The sequence below is a fragment of the Gobius niger genome, assembly GCF_951799975.1.
Source record: "Gobius niger genome assembly, chromosome: 2".
In the NCBI taxonomy this organism is placed as follows: Eukaryota; Metazoa; Chordata; class Actinopteri; order Gobiiformes; family Gobiidae; genus Gobius; species Gobius niger.
In genome coordinates this window covers 16056820-16076112 of record NC_136853.1, presented here as the reverse complement: position 1 = coordinate 16076112, position 19293 = coordinate 16056820, and the positions used below count along the sequence as shown (strand labels likewise).

At 39.6% G+C, this 19293-nt stretch overlaps 1 protein-coding gene across 1 annotated transcript; it reads left to right on the top strand.

The window, feature by feature from the left end:
• Positions 1–270: 270 nt before the first annotated feature.
• On the top strand, positions 271–14897 carry pnpla7a (patatin-like phospholipase domain containing 7a). Its single transcript, XM_079582555.1, has 36 exons — positions 271–393; positions 759–813; positions 892–966; positions 1038–1125; positions 1216–1298; positions 1372–1478; positions 2390–2530; positions 2615–2774; positions 2846–2926; positions 3199–3327; positions 3398–3478; positions 3573–3702; positions 3790–3864; positions 3994–4070; positions 4157–4312; positions 5877–5954; positions 6032–6237; positions 6312–6443; positions 6507–6630; positions 7116–7229; positions 7438–7504; positions 7609–7752; positions 7885–7948; positions 8103–8271; positions 10602–10784; positions 10868–10986; positions 11105–11261; positions 11361–11477; positions 11556–11625; positions 11691–11807; positions 12056–12204; positions 13255–13407; positions 13488–13607; positions 14017–14101; positions 14345–14460; positions 14630–14897. Exons 2-36 carry the CDS (start codon positions 760–762, stop codon positions 14735–14737), a joined length of 4029 nt encoding a protein of 1342 aa, XP_079438681.1. The 5' UTR covers positions 271–393; position 759; the 3' UTR covers positions 14738–14897.
• The last annotated feature ends 4396 nt before the right edge of the window (positions 14898–19293 follow it).

The following is a 19293-nucleotide window of genomic DNA, read 5'->3' as shown; positions in this document are numbered from 1 at the left end:
TACACTGGTAAAAAATAAATGAAAAGGGAACACTTGAGCAACACTCCAAGTGTTACCTTGATTTTATATATAAATAATACACACACCACATCTTAAGACCTAATAAACTTAATTTTTGCTATGTGATTTTTTCTATGTTAAATTTTGCAAACAGAGGAAATGTAATGTGCGTTGTTTAGAGTGCGCTTCTGATTGGCTGAGGGCTGTCTGTATCATAGCAACATCACGCATTCAAATTTCTATTGGTAGAATCATGAGTTATGGGCGGGACAAAGATGGTGTGGATGATGTTAGTATAAAAAACTTTTAGCTACCGGTTAACTCCGCTGCTGCTTCAATAGTTGTCGACAGCACATATTGTACTGGGAGCAAAACAAATGAAAAACTCAGAACGTAAGTTTGCGTTTTTATGTGTTAATCGTCAGAGTGCAGGGACCGACGCTGTCAATTTGAGGAAGCTGGAGTGTCTTCCTCGGCTGCTATGCTAGCTGCTGCTGTTTTGCTAATATGCAACTAGCTCACAGCTGGTAGTCCAGAATCATGCAACATCTGACACATATTGAAAATGCTTGTACGGCTGTGACCCAGTTGTGTCATACGTGTCAAGGTGCTTTGAAAATGTTCTAAATGTAGCTAAGACGGGTTTCTGTCAGTGGTTACTCCTGTATATGCTGCTCCTGAACTTATATCAGCGTCACGTGATCAACATTGTTTTCGATCTGTCAATGTAACTACGTATTTCATCAATTTGTTTATAGTATGGAATGCAACGGTTCGGATGAAGACAGTGAATTTTGTGGATGGACCAGAAGTGTAAACTAAGATTTTCCTCAATATTTAAAATGTGTTTCTTGTTAATAGTTCTTGGCTTATGAATGCATTTCTATTTAGATGTTGGTCAATAGTAAAAATGAATTTGCAAAGCGAGTGCAACAGTTTGTGGAAGAGAGGATGCACACCACAATGGTATGTTATTGTACATTTTTTCCATCCATTTATTAATGCATTATTTTGACTAAATGTATTTTTATTTGTAGCTTACAGGTGTGCTTATTGGAGCTGTTGTAGCCATTGCACTGACTGGGATTGTAGTGCTCTTTCTCTACAGAAGATACAGACAAGCTCGTGAGTTGTTTCCTGTTTTTGATGCTGACCTAAGACAAGCTTCTTTGCTACTTTTATCCCTTCGTCTGACTCTATGAAACATGGCAACAGGTGAACAGCAGCCGGGCGTCCCACATTACCGCTTCAGGAAAAGAGATAAAGTGCTATTCTATGGAAGAAAGATCATGCGAAAGGTTTTTTTATTCAGCAAACAGATTAGATGGATGAAGCAGGAAAACTAAAACAAGTGATTGGTACTTCTTTCAGGTCCAGACGCTTTCATCTGTCCCTACCCCTTCCTCCTCATCGACATCTGTATCCAAGCCACTACAACGAATACGCAAGAGAACCAAAGTGCTAAGCATAGCGCGCAAGTATGCAACTGTTTGTTACTCCATTATTTCTATGTAATTATCTGGTAAAGGTCAGATTGATATTACAGTGTGAATATGATTAGCACAGTAATATCAATCTGGAAAGGCACCAGGCTAAAGGGTTTGTGAAGAGGACAACATTTTACTGGGATATTTGCTGATGATTTCATCAAGCGCACTTCGTTTTAGCTAATCACAATCAGGTTTCATAACGTAGCTTAACAACAAAGCACTAAAGCAATGAAATAATTTGTTTTAAAAATGTGATTAAGTTAGTAGAAGTAAACTTTGTGTTTTTCCGTTGTGGATATATGGAGCTGCTGATCTTTACACAACGCATTTCAGATCCTCGGATCTGACAATAAAGTATCTGTTTATCGGTCTATCTGCATCACAAGGTTAATTTGACATGCAATTGTAAAAAAAAAAATGCTGCATCAAAATTTCAGATTGATAACACAGGATAAACAGGTACAAAATTTCTTGGAGTAATAATTGCTGAGAAAGTTGGAGACCACGCATCAGATACAGACAAAACAAAATGGCTAAGAACATTTTGGTTATGAACAATTCTAATCTTTGTTGTGCCCTGACACGACCATACCTCACTAATTGTGTAGAAGTCGGGGATGATAATTTCACCTGTGGTATTACAATTAAAAGCTGAAAATATGGATAATTCACAAGCAAGAATTTGTATTTTAAAAAATCTATGAAAATAGGGGTGGGATCAGATAAGTGCTACATCATCCCACTCCCATTCAAGCATAACAATAATTGATTGTGTATCCATTGTATTTCTGTTCATAATGTGTGAAACAAATGTACTTATGGAAAAATGTATACATATTATACCGGTTTGTTTAAGCTGCTCGGATTCAAAATGATCTGTTTTTGTTTTTGTTTTTCAGGATCTTGCGAATTCGTAAGGACCCCCCAACTCTGCAACCTAAAGAACCACCTCCCTCTCTTTTAGAGGCAGATCTAACAGAGTTCGATGTGCAGAGCTCTAACCTACCATCTGAGGTCCTTTACATGCTTAAAAATGTCAGGTACTGTTTTAATGAATGCGAGACTTACACCTCGCTTGAACTCCTCCGCTTATTTTTCAGTCATGTTCTTGCCTGTGCTTGTAGAGTCCTTGGTCATTTCGAGAAGCCCCTTTTCCTTGAGCTTTGTCGTCACATGGTGTTCATTGAGCTGCAGGAAGGTGAAGGTCTTTTCAGGCCTGGGGATGATGACGACAGCATCTACGTTGTCCAGGATGGACGACTAGAACTCTGCATACATGAGAATGTATGTAGGAGAAGCTTATTAGAAACTTGCTGCTTTTAAACCACTTTTAATACTCACTCTCACTTTCTCAGGATGGCACCGAACCACTGGTAAAGGATGTGCTGCCAGGAGACAGTGTCCATAGCCTGCTGAGCATTCTGGATGTTATCACGGTACACATTTTAGGGGATCAGTTCAGAAACAGTTCGGATCAGTGACATAGAGTCCATCTCTATATTAATATGAAAAATACTTTGAATTTCAAGTCGGATTTGAGTCCAGTATCTAAGTCCATTATCTCTGAACACACATCAGTTTTACACTTAAGACACACAGGGAAGAGAGTGGTTAAAGAAATGCCGTTCATTTAGATTTGTAATTTGTACAAAGTGCCTTCCATATATAAAAGCATTCTTGTCTTATTTACCCCTCTTCACTTTCCTAGGGTTATCCTGCGCCTTATAAGACTGTGATGACACGGGCAGCTACTCGCTCAACCGTATTACGCCTGCCAGCATCTGCTTTTGAATCTGTGTTTAAAAAATATCCAGAAACCCTTGTTCGCGTCATTCAGGTATGGCCTATGACATGACAGGCAAAGACATATTCCAGTTTATCCCCTGCAACTGAATTTTGTTTTGCAGATTATTATGGTGCGCCTTCAAAGAGTCACATTTTTGGCACTGCATGACTATCTGGGTTTGACAACAGAGCTCTTTAATCCAGTATGAAATTGATCAATTAATACACGTTTTGAATATTTTCGCTCATCAATCTGGTTTTCTGACTTGTGTAATGCTCTGCGTTTGCTTTCGACAGGAGTGTCAGGCAGTGCCCTTGACAAACGTGAACACTGTGATATGTGAGGCCAGTTCTGGGAAGGTGACTCGTCGGCTGCACTTTCAGGATGAGTTACTTGCTGGGACCTCAGAGCTCCCGTCTGATGCGGGTCAGCACCCTCTACTAAATCTAAACTGCATCAGATTGTCACATTTATTTATTTTTGACTGATGGCTGTGATTTATTATGGTTGAAGGAGATGGCGTTAAAGACAGCCTGTCAAACAGCTATAGGAAGCAACGATCCATTTCTGTGCCCCTCGACTGCACAGGTAGGTCACCAACCACCATGGGCGTGAGCAGTAAGCAGTCACAGATATGGAATGTCTGTGATTATTACGCTAAATCAACATTATGGTTCTTCTCTTATTTAGACTTTAAACTGGACTCATATGTTGCAGGTAACGACCTAAATATGGTGTGTGAGCGAGCTCGTGTCACGATTGATGAAACTCCACCTAGTCCGGTTTTACCCAAAGTGAGAGGCATCTTTTAGTCTCCGTGTTTAATCCTTAACACTACACACCGGATTGCTTCATGCACTAACGTTCATTATTTCTGTAGTCCAGTCTTAAGAAAACCGTGACCATGCATCACACACCAACAGAGGTATTTCATTACACTGACAGCGGAGGGCAGTCTGACGCCATTCATCTCAGCAAGAGCAGCACAATCCTACAGGCCGCAAAGAAGGATCTGATGGGGATCTTTCAGCTGCAGGTGGGGACACGGTGAAAACCTTTTGTTCATACTTTCCTGTTTTAATAATATCACACTAAAAAGCACATACAGTTGTGGGGAATATTGGAAGTTTCTCTTATTCAAAAAACTGAAACTCAACACTACGTAAAACCTTGTTGTGCAGATCTTATTGCGGCATTACATGTTTATGGTTTATTTATTGGAAAATGTATGTTTAGATATCTGATTTGTGCAGTCATATTTCTTTTTTTTTTTCATTGGTTTTTCACAAATGCAATGCACACACATACAGTGGGAGGAAAATGCATGTGAACGTGTTGGAATTTCTCACATTTCTGCCTAAATTGGTCATAAAATGTGGTCTGATCTTCATCAAAATCACAGGAATGATTAAACAGTGTCTTAAAATAATACCACCCAAACATTTACATTTGATCATATTTCTATTGGCCACATCATAACATAACATTCACAGGACGGCATGAGTAAATGAACACGGGAATCTTGCTGAAGTGCAGCAGTTTTGGTCCAAGATTCATAAATTACCCCAAGGACCATGATTACCTATTTGCTCTCATTCAAAAATAAAGCATTTTTCAAAAACATAGTTTGGCCTCTTCCAATGCCCAATTCACCAAATACTTCGAATAGTGTCCACTTCAGGAATTTCAGTGTTATAGGGCCATTTTGGCTCAAAAATCGACTTATTGGTCCACCGACCCAAAAAACAACAAAAACTGGTTTAATATCAGTGCATTTTTATGAACTCTGCAGAATGGAGCACACAAGGTTTAAATATTTTCCTTCTTCAAAAATCTAGTCAAATGGCTCCACATGGAGACGGGTCCCCGAGGGCCGGCCCATGCTGGCAGCTCACTGCTCACTAATTTCTGGACAGAGATTTCTCTACAGATATTGATACAGTATAACTTAACTTATAACTTAACTTGAACCAAAATCGGGAAAAGCCATATTTAATATGACAAATCAAAATATAATCCGTCAATGCTTTTGCCACTCAGTCCTGAAACAACTGCCTTCTACAACATAGACCAAGGGTTCACAAAAGGGAGTTGCGGGACACTGACGTGGAGGCCGCCAGATGAATTTGATGTATTTTTTATTTAAAAACTATATATTTGTTTGTATATTTCAATATGTGGCATTGTTTCACCATCAAAACAAACCGTTAATATTGATAAACCAGACTGCATTTTATTTTGAGTAATAATACTGTTGCAAATATCCATCCATCCATTTTCTTCACCTGACCGGGTAAATCACATTGCACCAGCCCCTATGGCTCCTCCTGCAGGTGGTGGGTCCATAGAAGGACGGCCTCATAATTCTAACTGGGCCTGTTGGTCTCTCATAAGGGGCGTCTGAACCGCTCTTTGTCTGACCCGTCACCCAGGACCCGTTTGCCATGGGAGACCCTACCAGGGGCACAAAGCCCCCGACAACAGAGCCCCCAGGATCATTCGGGCTCAAACCCCTCCACATTAAGGTGGCGGTTCCAGGAGGGGTGTTGCAAATATTGTCCTTTTTTCTTTTATTATTATTGCATGCGTTGTATTTGCAGGACCCAAGTTTACTTGATGGCAGGGTGACCTTGCATCAAGTAAAAGCTGGATCTGTTGTTGCTCGTCAAGGAGACCAGGTAAAAACTACAAACATTTGGCTTCTGTCGATTCATGCAGCACCAGTTCTCACCTATATCTGTCATCATCCTTTCAGGAAGTAAGCATTCAGTTTGTCATATCTGGACTTCTCCATGTTTACCAACGTATGATTGATCGCGAGGAAGAGACCCGTTTGTTTGTGACCCACCCTGGAGAACTTGTTGGTCAACTTGCCGTGCTGACGGGGGAACCGCTGATATTTACTGTGCGAGCTCAAAGGGACTGCAGCTTCCTCTCCATCTCAAAAACACACTTTTATGAGTAAGACGCATCACTCCGGTTTGTCTCGCACAAAATGTGACGCACAAATTTATCCCTTTTGTCTTGACCTTCAGGATTATGCGCGTAGAGCCCAAAGTTGTGCTCAATGTGGCGCACACAGTTGTGAAGAGAATGTCCTCCTTCGTCAGACAGATAGACTTTGCTCTTGACTGGATGGCAGTGGAAGCTGGAAGGGCTGTTTACAGGTAATGTTTACAGCAATAATTACATTTTTAATTGTGATAATATTTCTATGGTGTGTGTTTTAGGCAAGGCGATAAATCTGATTGCACCTTCATCGTGCTTAGTGGCCGTCTCCGTTCTGTGATCTTGAAAGAGGATGGAAAAAAAGAGTTGATAGGAGAATATGGTCGCGGAGACCTGATTGGAGTGGTAAGTCATCATTTCCTTGGCTGTAACTAGGTTTTAGTTCATTAAACTCAACCGTGCTCGATATGGGTAATTTTTATTCAAATATAAAAGCACAGGAAATTATACCAAGCTGCCCACATGTAATATGTGCAAAACAAGATCTTTTTCTTGTTGGCAACGCTTCTAATAATAGTAATGGTACGGATGCTATGGTGACTGTTACGTAGAGGAGGGAGGCGGCCTCATGGGGATGGGAGTAAGATCGATATAAAGGTTTCTAGCATGCAGGACATTTTTGTTCTGTGGTGACGGTGTTGTTGTCAGTACAGCGTAATAGCATGGAAAGATGTGTTCAGTCTATTTACTCTGAAAGTAATAGAATGTCACGTGTTCCCATTAACAGAGGTATTAATTTTGTGGAGCATAGAAAGAGGCTTTAAATGATCGTTTGTGTAATAATTTCATAATGAATAAGGCTTTAATAAGAGGAGGAATATTCTTTTCAGGTTGAGGCTGTCACCCATCAGAACAGAGCTACCACGGTCCACGCAGTTCGAGACTCTGAATTGGCCAAATTACCAGAAGGAGCGCTGAGCTCCATAAAAAGGAAATTCCCTCAGGTTGGTTTGTCTTTCCTCAATTTCAGTGGTGCGTTTCGTTGATATTTAGGTCAGAGTCGAACAAATGATTCTGTACTGCTCTCAAGAGAAATGTGTTTGTGTAAGTTCTCTGTAGAGATCAAGAGAAATTGTTTAGGACGTTAAATCAAGGCAATGCCCACGGAGATCACGACGTCTGAATGAACATCTCTATTCTCTGCTTTATTAGATTGTTACCAGATTAATCCACTTACTTGGGGAGAAAATCCTCAGACAGGTCAATGGTCCGCTTACAGGTAGGTGTAACTTCAACATTTCACTCTCTCGGCTCAAAGTGTTTGTTCTGATCATGTAACAACACAAAAATAAAATGGATTCATAATGATGTTTTTATGCACAGCCCGCAGTTTGGCCCTGCCTGGTAGCAAGTGGGATTCAGGAAACCAAGCTTCCAACCTTTCCACTGTGGCCGTGTTGCCTGTTTCTGAGGAAGTTCCCCTCACTGCGTTTACTTTGGAGCTGCAGCATGCCCTCGTTGCAATAGGTAAATGCACTTTGGTGTCGTATTACATTGTTTAGCACATTGGTCTGATAGTTTGCTCTCGTCTTGTCCTTTTGGTTTCAATACGTTGTACATTGAAATGTTTAATTGACCATTATTTATCCACCCATATAGGTCCCACTTTGCTGCTGACCAGTGATGTAATCAAGCAGCGTCTTGGAGTGGCAGCACTTGACAGGTATTATGGCTGTTTCCTTGTTTTGCTGCTATCCCAGGTGTGTCATTAGATTCTCTTCAGGCACACTGTTTTGGGAACATATTTATAAAAGAAATTCTGCCAGATAACTCGATGCACCTTGTCCCTAAATGGATTTCTATCTTTTTGTCTTCAGTGTTCATGAATACCGTCTGTCCAGCTGGTTAGGCCAACAAGAAGACATCCATCGCATAGTGTTGTATCAAACAGACTACACCTTGACTCCGTGGACTCAAAGGTGCATCCGTCAGGCTGACTGTATCATAATCGTGGGACTCGGGGAGCAGGATCCGGCCGTTGGTGAGGTGAGACGCTCATAGATCATGCGGAGAAAGTTGGTTGACACCTGCAAGCTTTTCTTTATAGTGCACAACTGCAGATGACGGTGACGAGTCATATTTGGGGTGCGAGGCCTAAAAATGTTTTCTGATGCAGTAAGCAAGTCTCTTGTAGAGCGTAAATAGAGTTATTTTTATATAGAACTCGATGGACGATTCGATTTGACACCCCCCCTCCCCCATTTAAAACAAAATAACTGCTGACTGTAAATATAATTGTTTTTAGTTAAAGTGCATCAATAAACCTTAAAAATTAGTTAAGGCAATCACTGTAAAAAAAAACAACTGAAAAGTGACTACAATGTGAAGTTTGTAACAAAGATTTTTTAACATCCAAATGATTAATACTATTGGTTTTACTTACCAGCTCCATTTTTTTTAAAAATGAAATAGATTTTTTGCCCAGCCCTTGAAATCAGATAGTATCGGATATCGACTGATACTCAATCCCACTGCATCGGATGCAATAAAGTAGGGCTGAACGATATATATTATATATATATATATCTGCACTCTTTTGTATTATGATTTCATTTTTCTGAAAAATGCTTAGTTTTCACCTAACCCATAGTTATATCGTATAGTATTGTATCGATATCGAGATGTCTGCCATGAATATCGAGATATGAAATTTTGTCTATCGTTCAGCCCTACAATAAAGCTGGATTAGTGCATCTCTAGTTAGTAGGCGAAGAACTGCTCCCCCAGAGGTTCAAACTAGTGAGGGGTAGATGATGCCTCAAAGTGTGTGTCGCACCCTTTCATAATTGTATCACACTGTATCACACAGTGTTGATAGGCTCTTGTTCAACCTGCTGCTGCGCGTTGCTTATGACACTATATGATACAAAATTATACGGGGAAAGTGTTGGTCAAGTGACTTTTCTTAAAATGCCCATAACACAGCTCAGCCGAGGTGTTGCTTTCTGTGCTTGATAGTCGTGTCAATACCTTGGGTCATTTCGTCCATCACTACTTCAAACCTGACCCTGTGTCTGTCTATGGCATATAGCACTTGCTGTTCATTATTTTTTATTATGGCGAGGTTATATAACAAACTTTTTTTTTATCTCTACCAGACCAGACGCATTCATTTTGATTTCAATGGATGTTCTCTGTTTAATATATGTTCAATATATTTTGACGGCAAGTCACAAGGGAAAAGGAATATTGTTTGTACTGTATAGGCTTTTCATAATGGTTAATTCTCTCCATTCTCTGTGGTGGTAAGCTTTGGACATTTTGTAGCCACAGCTGCCCTTGGTGTAGACAGTGGCTGCAAACATGCTAATGCTGCTAATGTTCCTCCCACCAACCACACACTCACATGCCTGTGAACCAGGCGTCTGGTATTTCCTTACAGTTTCTCATTCAGATACTAACCAGGCCTGACCCTATTAGCGTCATATGTCTGATGAGATCAGGCTTTTACGAGGTGGCAATGCAAAGTAGGGCTGGGCACAAAAAAAGAAAAAATATTTTTTAGATTTTCTTTTATTGTATGATATTTTGGATGTTTACATTTTTTTGTTACAAACTGCACACTTTGTGTTGTTTCTGTTTTATTTTATTATATCTTTTTTATTTTTTTTTACAGTGATTGCCATTGCTACTTTTCAAGGGTTGTTGATGCACTTTAACTAAAAACAATGAATATATATATTTTTAAAAACAAATTTACACTGAGCAGTTATTTTGTGTTAAATTGATTAAAAAAAAAAAATGTTTTATCAAAAAAACAGCTCTAATGCAAATGTGACTTGCACTATACTTAAAACATGCCTGTTCCCATTCAACATTAACATTACTGGTGGTCTTTTGTAGATGGTCTTGCAAAAAGTTGTCTTTGATAGGAGTGCAGTATGCGGAATAAAGACTAGTACATCCATCTAGGCAGGACTGAGGAGTAATTGCTGTCAATGGTAAAAAACAAAAGCATAGATAATAGAAAAGAATGTGTCCCCATTTAACAGGAGATGCCTGGAGAAATGAAACACTGGATCGATATTTGCACAGCCACAGCGTGACTCATCCTTCATCTTGATTTTCATCTTTAGGCACACACTTAGACCTTGTTTTACTCAAGCCAGACGACCAGTCCCTCTCAACCTTGATTTTGGAATAATCCTTGTTTGACAAATAAGCACAGTAAACTTTACAAACAAATATTTATGTGCCTTGTTTTGACGTGTTAGACTCTCAAAGATTTTCTGCATTTTCTAGTTAGTTGGGAGATGCTAAAAACAATGCATTTGTTGCACTGCTTTACACATGCACGTGTGTTGCCTGTGCTGCAGCTGGAGCGCATGTTGGAAGGCAGTGCTGTGCGGGCTCAGAAGCAGCTGGTGTTGTTGCACAGAGAAGACGGCCCTCCACCCAAAGGAACTGTGGAATGGCTAAATATGAGGAGCTGGATCTCCAGACACCTGCACCTCTCCTGCCCCAGAAGGATCTTCTCAAAAAGGAGCCTGCCCAAGCTTGTAAAAACTTATATTCAATGATTTTTGCAAGACTACTTTTGGCACATCTCCAGTTTGAACTTCCTTTCGTGCGTTTTTTTCAGCATGAACTGTATCAACGTGTGTTTGAAAAGCCAGCTGACCGCCACTCAGATTTCTCCCGCTTGGCTCGAGTCCTAACTGGAAACACTATTGCAATTATTTTAGGAGGGGGAGGGGCAAGGTAATGTACCTATCTAATGCTATTGCATGAGGTTTTATTCTGTGCATTCGGAAATATCCAGCTTCATTATGCTTCTTGTACATGTTTCTATTTATTTTCTGATGCTTGTCTTGCCCAGAGGCTGCTCTCAGGTGGGCATCATGCGTGCTCTGTCTGAGGCTGGGATTCCTGTGGACATTATTGGTGGTACATCCATAGGCTCCTTGATGGGTGCACTTTATGCAGAAGACCGAACCCACGGCCGAATGAGGATTAGAGCGAGAGAATGGGCCATGGTTGGTGCCAAATGTCTCTTCACCATCGATAGTGTTTTTAATTTGACAAATGATCAAATGTAAACACTTCACTGACTAAGCTTTTATGTTTCTTTGCAGGAAATGACATCAGTGTTTAAAAAGGTTTTGGATTTAACCTACCCAATCACGTCAATGTTTTCTGGTGCTTCCTTTAATTCAAGCCTCAGCAATTTGTTCAAAAGCAAACAAATAGAGGTGAGTGAGGATGAAAATAAAAAAAATAGGCACTATTGTCAAATGACACTCATTTGCATAATGTTGTTTTCTTGAAAGGATCTTTGGATACCATATTTTAATATTACGACTGACATCAGCTCCTCTACTATGAGAGTGCACACAGACGGTAAATTAATATTCATGGACTATACCTTTGAAAATGGTTGAACTCAAGTCCGTCTGCTGTTGTAGGTTCCCTGTGGCGATATGTTCGGGCCAGCATGTCTCTCTCTGGGTATCTGCCTCCTCTCTGTGACCCCAAAGATGGACACCTGCTGATGGATGGAGGCTACATCAACAACCTGCCAGGTGTGTAAAACTGGACCCTGATCACTTTTTACTCGATGATTTATTCTCTCTTAGTCGTCCATAGAGATTTTGTCGTTGATGAGACTGCATTAAGCCGTACTGTTGTTCCAGTGTTACCGTTTGACTTGAGAGCGAGCAGACGTGATGTCCACAACTAAATCTAGCCAGTCAAATTAGCCTGATTGAAAACCTCTACAATGATGTATAATCGTCACTTCTCAGTCTCACCTGTTTGTGTTTCATCTCAGCTGATGTAGCACGCTCCATGGGGGCCAAAGTGGTGATAGCTATTGACGTGGGAAGTCGCGATGAAACCAACCTGACTAATTATGGTGACTCACTTTCCGGCTGGTGGCTGCTTTGGAAACGTCTCAACCCACTCGCTGAGAAAGTAAAGGTAAAGGATTGAACAAATGGAAGAAAAATATTGTGGTTTTTTATTAAAGGAAAATTGTAAAGGCTGAAGACCTACATTTTGACATGGTAGACAGAAAAACACAGACATTACTGCCACACAGAGATTTTTTAGTTTTAGTGAGCCTTTTAAAGCTGTAAATTGCCATGGGCTGTATGTTCCATGTCTGTGTGCCTCTGATACACAATGCTCTGTTGTTACTCAAATGTTAGTTTAAAAAATATAAATAAATTCATTAAGAGGGAAGGAGCAAGACTGTTTAAAACTCTTAAGATGAGGTAGATTTTCTGAAACCACTGATTATTTATTTGGGGGGTTACCCTTCACTGGAAGTGACTTGCCCTGATGAACACCCGGCCAAGTCGAAACACGTTGGCGTCCCGCATGCAATAAAGGACTTTTATCTCCACAATCAGAGTGCCTCGGACATTGCATTTTTCCTCTCAGGCCATGTTTTCATGGATTTTGCCCTCGAGGAGCATCTGATCATTTTTTAATTAGTCTGAACCCACTGATGTACTCATCTTTATCTTGATTAGATAATATGTACAAGTTTGTTAATATGCTGCTTAAAATCTATGTTTGAATCAAAGATGACTCTGAAATACTTAAACTGTTTTACTTCATCTAATCTTTATCCATTAATAAACACAAATGGACCCCTACTGGCTAATGAGAGAGCTCATGCCGTCATTTTATATTGACGTATAGTCTGACAAAGTTTTGGAGCTATGTACCATGGCTCAGGAGAGTATTGCTGGAATTTCACATTTTGTTTTAGCATGAGCATATAACACTGCATTGCCGACGTATAATTGCACTACAACTTTGTATGAAGTGCTCTATAAATGAAGTTCTGATTGATTAATAATTGCTCTGTAATTACTACATACATGCATGTCTGATGTGCTGAAAGTTGAGACCCTCATCCAGCTGACGTTCTCTCCTCCACCAGGGCAGTGGAGCCCTGAGAAGTGGAGCAGAAAACAGGAGCATCACGCATATGTTGTAACTGATCATACTTTGCTGTAGGTGTTGAACATGGCTGAGATCCAGACTCGTTTGGCATACGTCTGCTGTGTGAGGCAGCTGGAGTTGGTGAAGAACAGTGATTACTGCGAGTACATCCGGCCTCCGATCGACCGATATCGAACTCTGGAGTTTGGAAAGTTTGATGAAATCTCTGTAAGTTGTATGTTTGACTTTTAATGCTTTGTCGTCTTGATTCATGTTCATGGTTTTTTTTTTGTATCACTTCTTGACAGGAGGTGGGATACCAGCACGGAAAAACAGTGTTTGATGTGTGGCGTCGCAGTGGAGTGGTAGAGAAAATGCTGAAGGACAGACACCAAGAGGAGTTTCACAACACGCAAAGCAAGAACAATGTAAGGACTGTAGAAATAATACTGTAGGAACATAAATTAAAGAACCAAAGTTTGATTAAGCTTTCTGACTACTGGTAATGCGGGTAATGTCAAGGAAAAGTGGATTTGAAAAAGTATTAGAACTATAAACTAGTATAAAATGTAATTTATATAGTATCTTACAACATTCACATGGTGCACTGTCGGCCGCTTCACAGAATAAACCCAAGAGTCAAAACACCAATAAATCAATAAAACATAAATAAAAAACACAAAAGTCCATAAAACATTAGTCGATTCGATAAAAAGAGGATGGTGCTCAGTTTTAGCAAATTAACTCTTCAATCTTATTTAGGCTAGTGTAAAATATAAAAACATTATTGACACTATGACTTTACATATTTATGTGTGGCTTTCTGTGTTCCTTTAGGTGGTAACATGCCCCAATGCTTCTTTCACTGACCTGGCAGAAATAGTGTCTCGCATCGAGCCTGTTAAACCAGCTGTAATGGATGGTGAGTTTAAAATATTCATTTCCACATCGAAAAACCTGACATTGTTGGCTCTTCAGATTTAAAAACCCTCCATCCTCCTAACATCTTCCTTCTCACTCACTAAACTGTCCTTTTCTTCTGAGTCATTCAGTCACCAACACCACTGCCTTTCGGCTTCCGTGGGTTTTTATATTTTTACACTGTGCTGTTTCACGTATGATGTGAATCTTTCCTTCCTGGTGTCCACTGCTTCCCTCTCTTCAGAGGAGTCTGACTACCACACTGATTATGAGGATGAGGCCCAGGAGAGCGCACTGTCGGACATGGAGCTGTACAGTCGCTCAGCAGAGCACACTGAAGGGGAGGAGACTGCAGACACGGTGCGAATCTTTGGGTGTAGGGGTGAAGGCTCAACACTGGGGCTTTAATAACTCGTAATTTGTCAAACGGGAATCCTGTAAAATGGGATCCTGGCCATCTAATATCAACCCAATGTTCCCAAAAACGTTGCCTAAAGTCTGTATAATAAACAATGTGCTGATCTTTAAGGATGAAGATCTGGATTGTGGAGACAGCTTTTCTCATCCACTCCACCATCCTCCATCAATACCCAGTGGCGCTCAGGATGGAGCTTCAAACCAGGACATTGTGTCTTAGCAATCCACTACCAGACGAGCCAAAAGAGTTCGGTCTCCACAGGTTACTATGCACACACACCCTCTAGTCCCTACTTTTCACTCTACAGTATTCAACAGGGATTTCCTTGTGAGCCTCAAGGCCGCCTTAGCCTTTTTCCTTTGAAAACCTTGTTAGTACAGCAGCTCTGTTTTATTGGTAAAATATTGAATTTACCAATTACTAAATAGCTTAGTCTGCTACGATCAGAAATATATTCATCAGTGTGCAATAACCTACCATCTGTAATTGGTTTGACTTGGAAAGATGCTGCATTGTTGTCTTCCATAGATGACAGATCTTTGAATATTGCAGCAATAATGGGGAATGATTAAGCTAAAATATACTGTAGAGTGCAATTCTAAGGGGAAAAAAGATCATTGTGCGCAGAGGATTGTGTGACCGTGGTGTAGGACTGTCTCATGTCAAAAGCACTATGACAAGGAGGAAGTCATTGCTCCCAAAGCACTAGTTTTTTTCTTTTTTCTTTTAGTGTGCGTCTCCCCCATCTTCTTTCTGGCCTGAGCCCATCACACACGGACTGAGCATCAGACCATTTGGATCTACTGTTTGTGTGAGCTCTGAAGCTCAGTCAGCCTCTAAACTGCAGGCCTGATCTTCCCAGGAAAATATCCACATTAGTCAGGGTTATTTTAAACCCTTTTCATAGATTTAAATGTAAATGCAAATGCACACAATGTAAATGTATTCTCTTAGCTTTTTAATACATTTACAAATATTTAATGAAATACATTTTATGAATTCCAAAATTATATTTACTTTATTGTTTAGTAAGTGAATGATGACTGGATCATTCCATAAAGGCAACGTAATGCATGTTTACTAACTTGCCTAATGAGCTAATATTGCTAAACTGCTAACAGAAGCCTGATCAGTTCTGTATTTGTAGCATTATGAAACGTACTATGTTAATTAATGTAAATAATTAATATAATTAATCAGTTTATAGTTTTAAATACACTTAACACTCTAAATGCAGATCAATGCAATTTTTGTACAACTTTTGTACTGTAGATGATGTGCCACAGATGCTGAGACAATGCCTTTAGAGAAGTGAGGATAGAGAAAAACACAAGGTACGGTGCAGCTGGCTGTGTGAACGTGAGCACAGAGAACTGAACAGAGTGACTCACTTATCAGGTGATGTCTTTGCACTTATGATTTTAGTGCTTTGGATTCTTTTCCAAAAAAAAAAGCAAGCACAAAGAATTGTCAGGCAAATGGTTCTCTGCTTTGTTAAATGGGGTTTGTAATGGATGGGGTGATTACGTAATGAGTGGAACTGTGCCACTCTTTAATGCAGCCTTAGCTCGCCCCACTTCGGATTACCACTTGTGCCCTGACATTTAGCAAATGTCCATAATGTTTACTGGTATGCCTGTTAACACCAATTTGCTATTAATGTCATGTTAAAAAGACTGTTGTTGTTTATGATTTATGATCATTAAATTGTCACGAAACCAAGTCATCTGTGTTTCAACTGTGCTTAAGTACTTGAATTACTGGTGTCAGCAAGTTCTTTGGGGTTTTCTTTTATCAATAGGAGCCGTACCAGACTAACAGTTTAGTTTATTGAATAAAACTCACAGACACGGGGGGAACATGCAGCACAGCAGTACTCCACCAGGCCGGGTTTCAAACCTAAGACTTTTACTTTTCATTGTCACATAAGCAGAGGTGGGGAAGTAAGAGTTATGTTTCTTTAAAATAATTTTACTTGAGTAGAAGTAAAAAGCAGTGGCCCAAATATTTACTCAAGAGTAAAAAAGTACTTGGAGAAAATGTTACTTGAGTCCTGAGTAACTGTTTAAGGGTAAAAGTCTGATTTATGTCTAGTAGTGACATAAATTATAAGAAAACAAATTGTAATATTGTCAAAGAAGATACCATAGAGACGTATAAAAGGAAATAATTATGAAGAATAAAGGAAACGATACATCTATTTTCCAAAATGAAGATTTGTCACTTAAAGATTTACCCACCGTGGAATGAGTTACTCTTTTTTTTTATTTTTAACTCAAGTAAGATGGAGATACCAGGACGTCATTTTAATATTAGTCAAGTAGAAGTAAGTGAAAAAAAAACACTTGCAAAAGTACTGTTACTTCAAAAGGTTTCCCCGGGTATTAAAAAGCATTACATTAACTTTGCCAAGATCAAATATCATTAAAAAGCATTACATCTACATTTATTGGATAGTTATGACCTTGCTCAACAAAATGATGGTCTAAAACATTCAGTTACAGTTCTGCCTGAAACATATACATTTGCTCAAAAGTTTCCCGTTTTGTCTAATTTTCTTTCCTCTGATGAAATGTTTGCAAATCTTAAGAAATTTATGATGCGCCTTTTTTCTGCATTTGTGGTATTGAAATATAATATTAGGGCATTAAAAATGACATTCAATTTGACTTCTTTCTATAAACCCTGTACTTTCAGTGGTACTTGAGACCTGACTGATCAAAAGATGGTAAAACCTTCATCTATCTTATCACCAAACCCTAACCAAAAAAGAAAAAGCTGGTTTGTTGGGGCACGGCTGTCACACCTATAGCTTTGTTTATGCCAAAGTGAGCAATGCATCCCCATTCCGGATCGGAGGATGATGTAGCATTATCGACGTATCCTTTAATGAGCTTTTTCAATCTCTCTCCTCCCCGGGGAAAGCAGCCCTGCATCAGCTAATTAATGAGCAAACTGGGAGGGGGGAATTTGGGTCACGACAACGAACTGAGCCGCAAAGAATAACTGGCACTGCCCTCAGTCGATACATCACTGGGAAGTAGACAGACTTGGGGCTGCCAGGAAATTTGAGTTGTCTTGTCTGGCAGAATAAATAGAGTCGGTTTAGAGGTTGTGTGTTGGCGGGCAGTGACACCACGACTGAAGCGAATCACAAAATGACAGACTACAAGTGATCTGATGGGATGGAGAATTGGTTTAAGGGGAGGCGGTTCCATGGGGAATGAGTAAGACAGTTTGCTTTGCACGAGGTCAGAAATACAGAAATACACATTAACTCGAGTGTCTAACCATCTTTTAATGGCAGGTACCTCTTCCACCCTCCCTGTCCCTCCCCTGTTCCTCTGAGCCCGTGGGCATGTACACTAAATGGGGACAAAAAGGACTGAGCCAGGTAAGTAGGTCACACACGTTGTGTTTTGCAGCAAGTGCACCTTTCTACGACAAAACCAAAATATCACATTTTAAAGGGATTGTTTAAGAAAATAGGCTCTTAGTGAATTAGGGATCGTGTGTAAAAGGCTGAGAGAGTCTTATTATAGTGAGGCTTAGTGCTGTTTTCAACCAAATACAACAAATATTTAACAGCGAATAACCATTTCAACTAAGACCTTGGTGAAGACAGGAGTCGTGTGTCAAGTGAGAGACAAAAAAAGAAAGGTAGGCTCTAATGTGGGCACATTACTACTTACTTAAAGAATCTGGACACTAGTCAAGCCTAGTACTATAGTGGAGCGGCTTAAGCCTGTTTGTTTTTTGTTTTTTTAACCACCATAAATATTCAACATGGGTATAATTCCCAACAAGGTTTCAATTATGATGCCAGAATGATTGTATGACTATTATACGCTCAGTACGGTATTGTGTCAGCTTTTAGTGCAATGAATTGTGGATTTAAAAAAAAAAAGATTATACACATAATCCACTAAACACACAATGTTGTTTATGTGCTGTCAAGCAAAACAGTCTGATCAAAAATGATCTTATGATAAAGGTTCTACATCTTTGATTTTACGCAATATATAATTAATAGTAAATAAGTTTCTTCGTCTTCACTCCTTTTCGAGCTAAAATGTTCTTTATTTTGTGCCAATTATAGGGGCATAAGAAGTATGTTACATGAAATTTAGCCTGTACCTTTGTCTCTGTGTTTGTTCTTGTACACTGTATACTTATGTTTATATGGCTTGGTCTGTTGATTGTGCTTTATTCTTCTTCTTGGAGAATGGTTGAATCTAGATGGAGTAGGTATCTGCAAAAGAAAGTTTCTCCCGTTGAATTTACACTTTAAACTGTGACATTTACATTAAATATGAAGGTCAGATGCTTTGGGAAAGGGGGAAGTTGTCAAACATGGGTGACAAAATCACTTCTGTGCTTTTCCCAAGAGAGGCAAAAGCTGCTTGTTTTTCCAATATGTCTCTGCCTGCAAATGCAGTGCACGACAAACTGACAGAAGAGCAGCAGCTGAGCCCTCACAATTACCCTGTTGAGATAATATTTAGATATATTTCAAATATTTTGTCATTGAAAAGTAAAACATGCCTAGTAAAGTCTCCAACAGTAGTTCTTCTGTTAGCGATAATAAAATTGGCGTAAAGAATGAATACAACAAAACTTTAATGATCACTAATTTACTGTGGATCTCGTTTATTTTTGTCTTTTTGTCTTTTTGTTCATTACCTGCCGGCCCTTTTGACCTTTTTGGATATAAACCCTTCCCACATAATTGTGTTGTCAAAATGTTGTCGTCATTTGAAGTTATGGCCAAAATC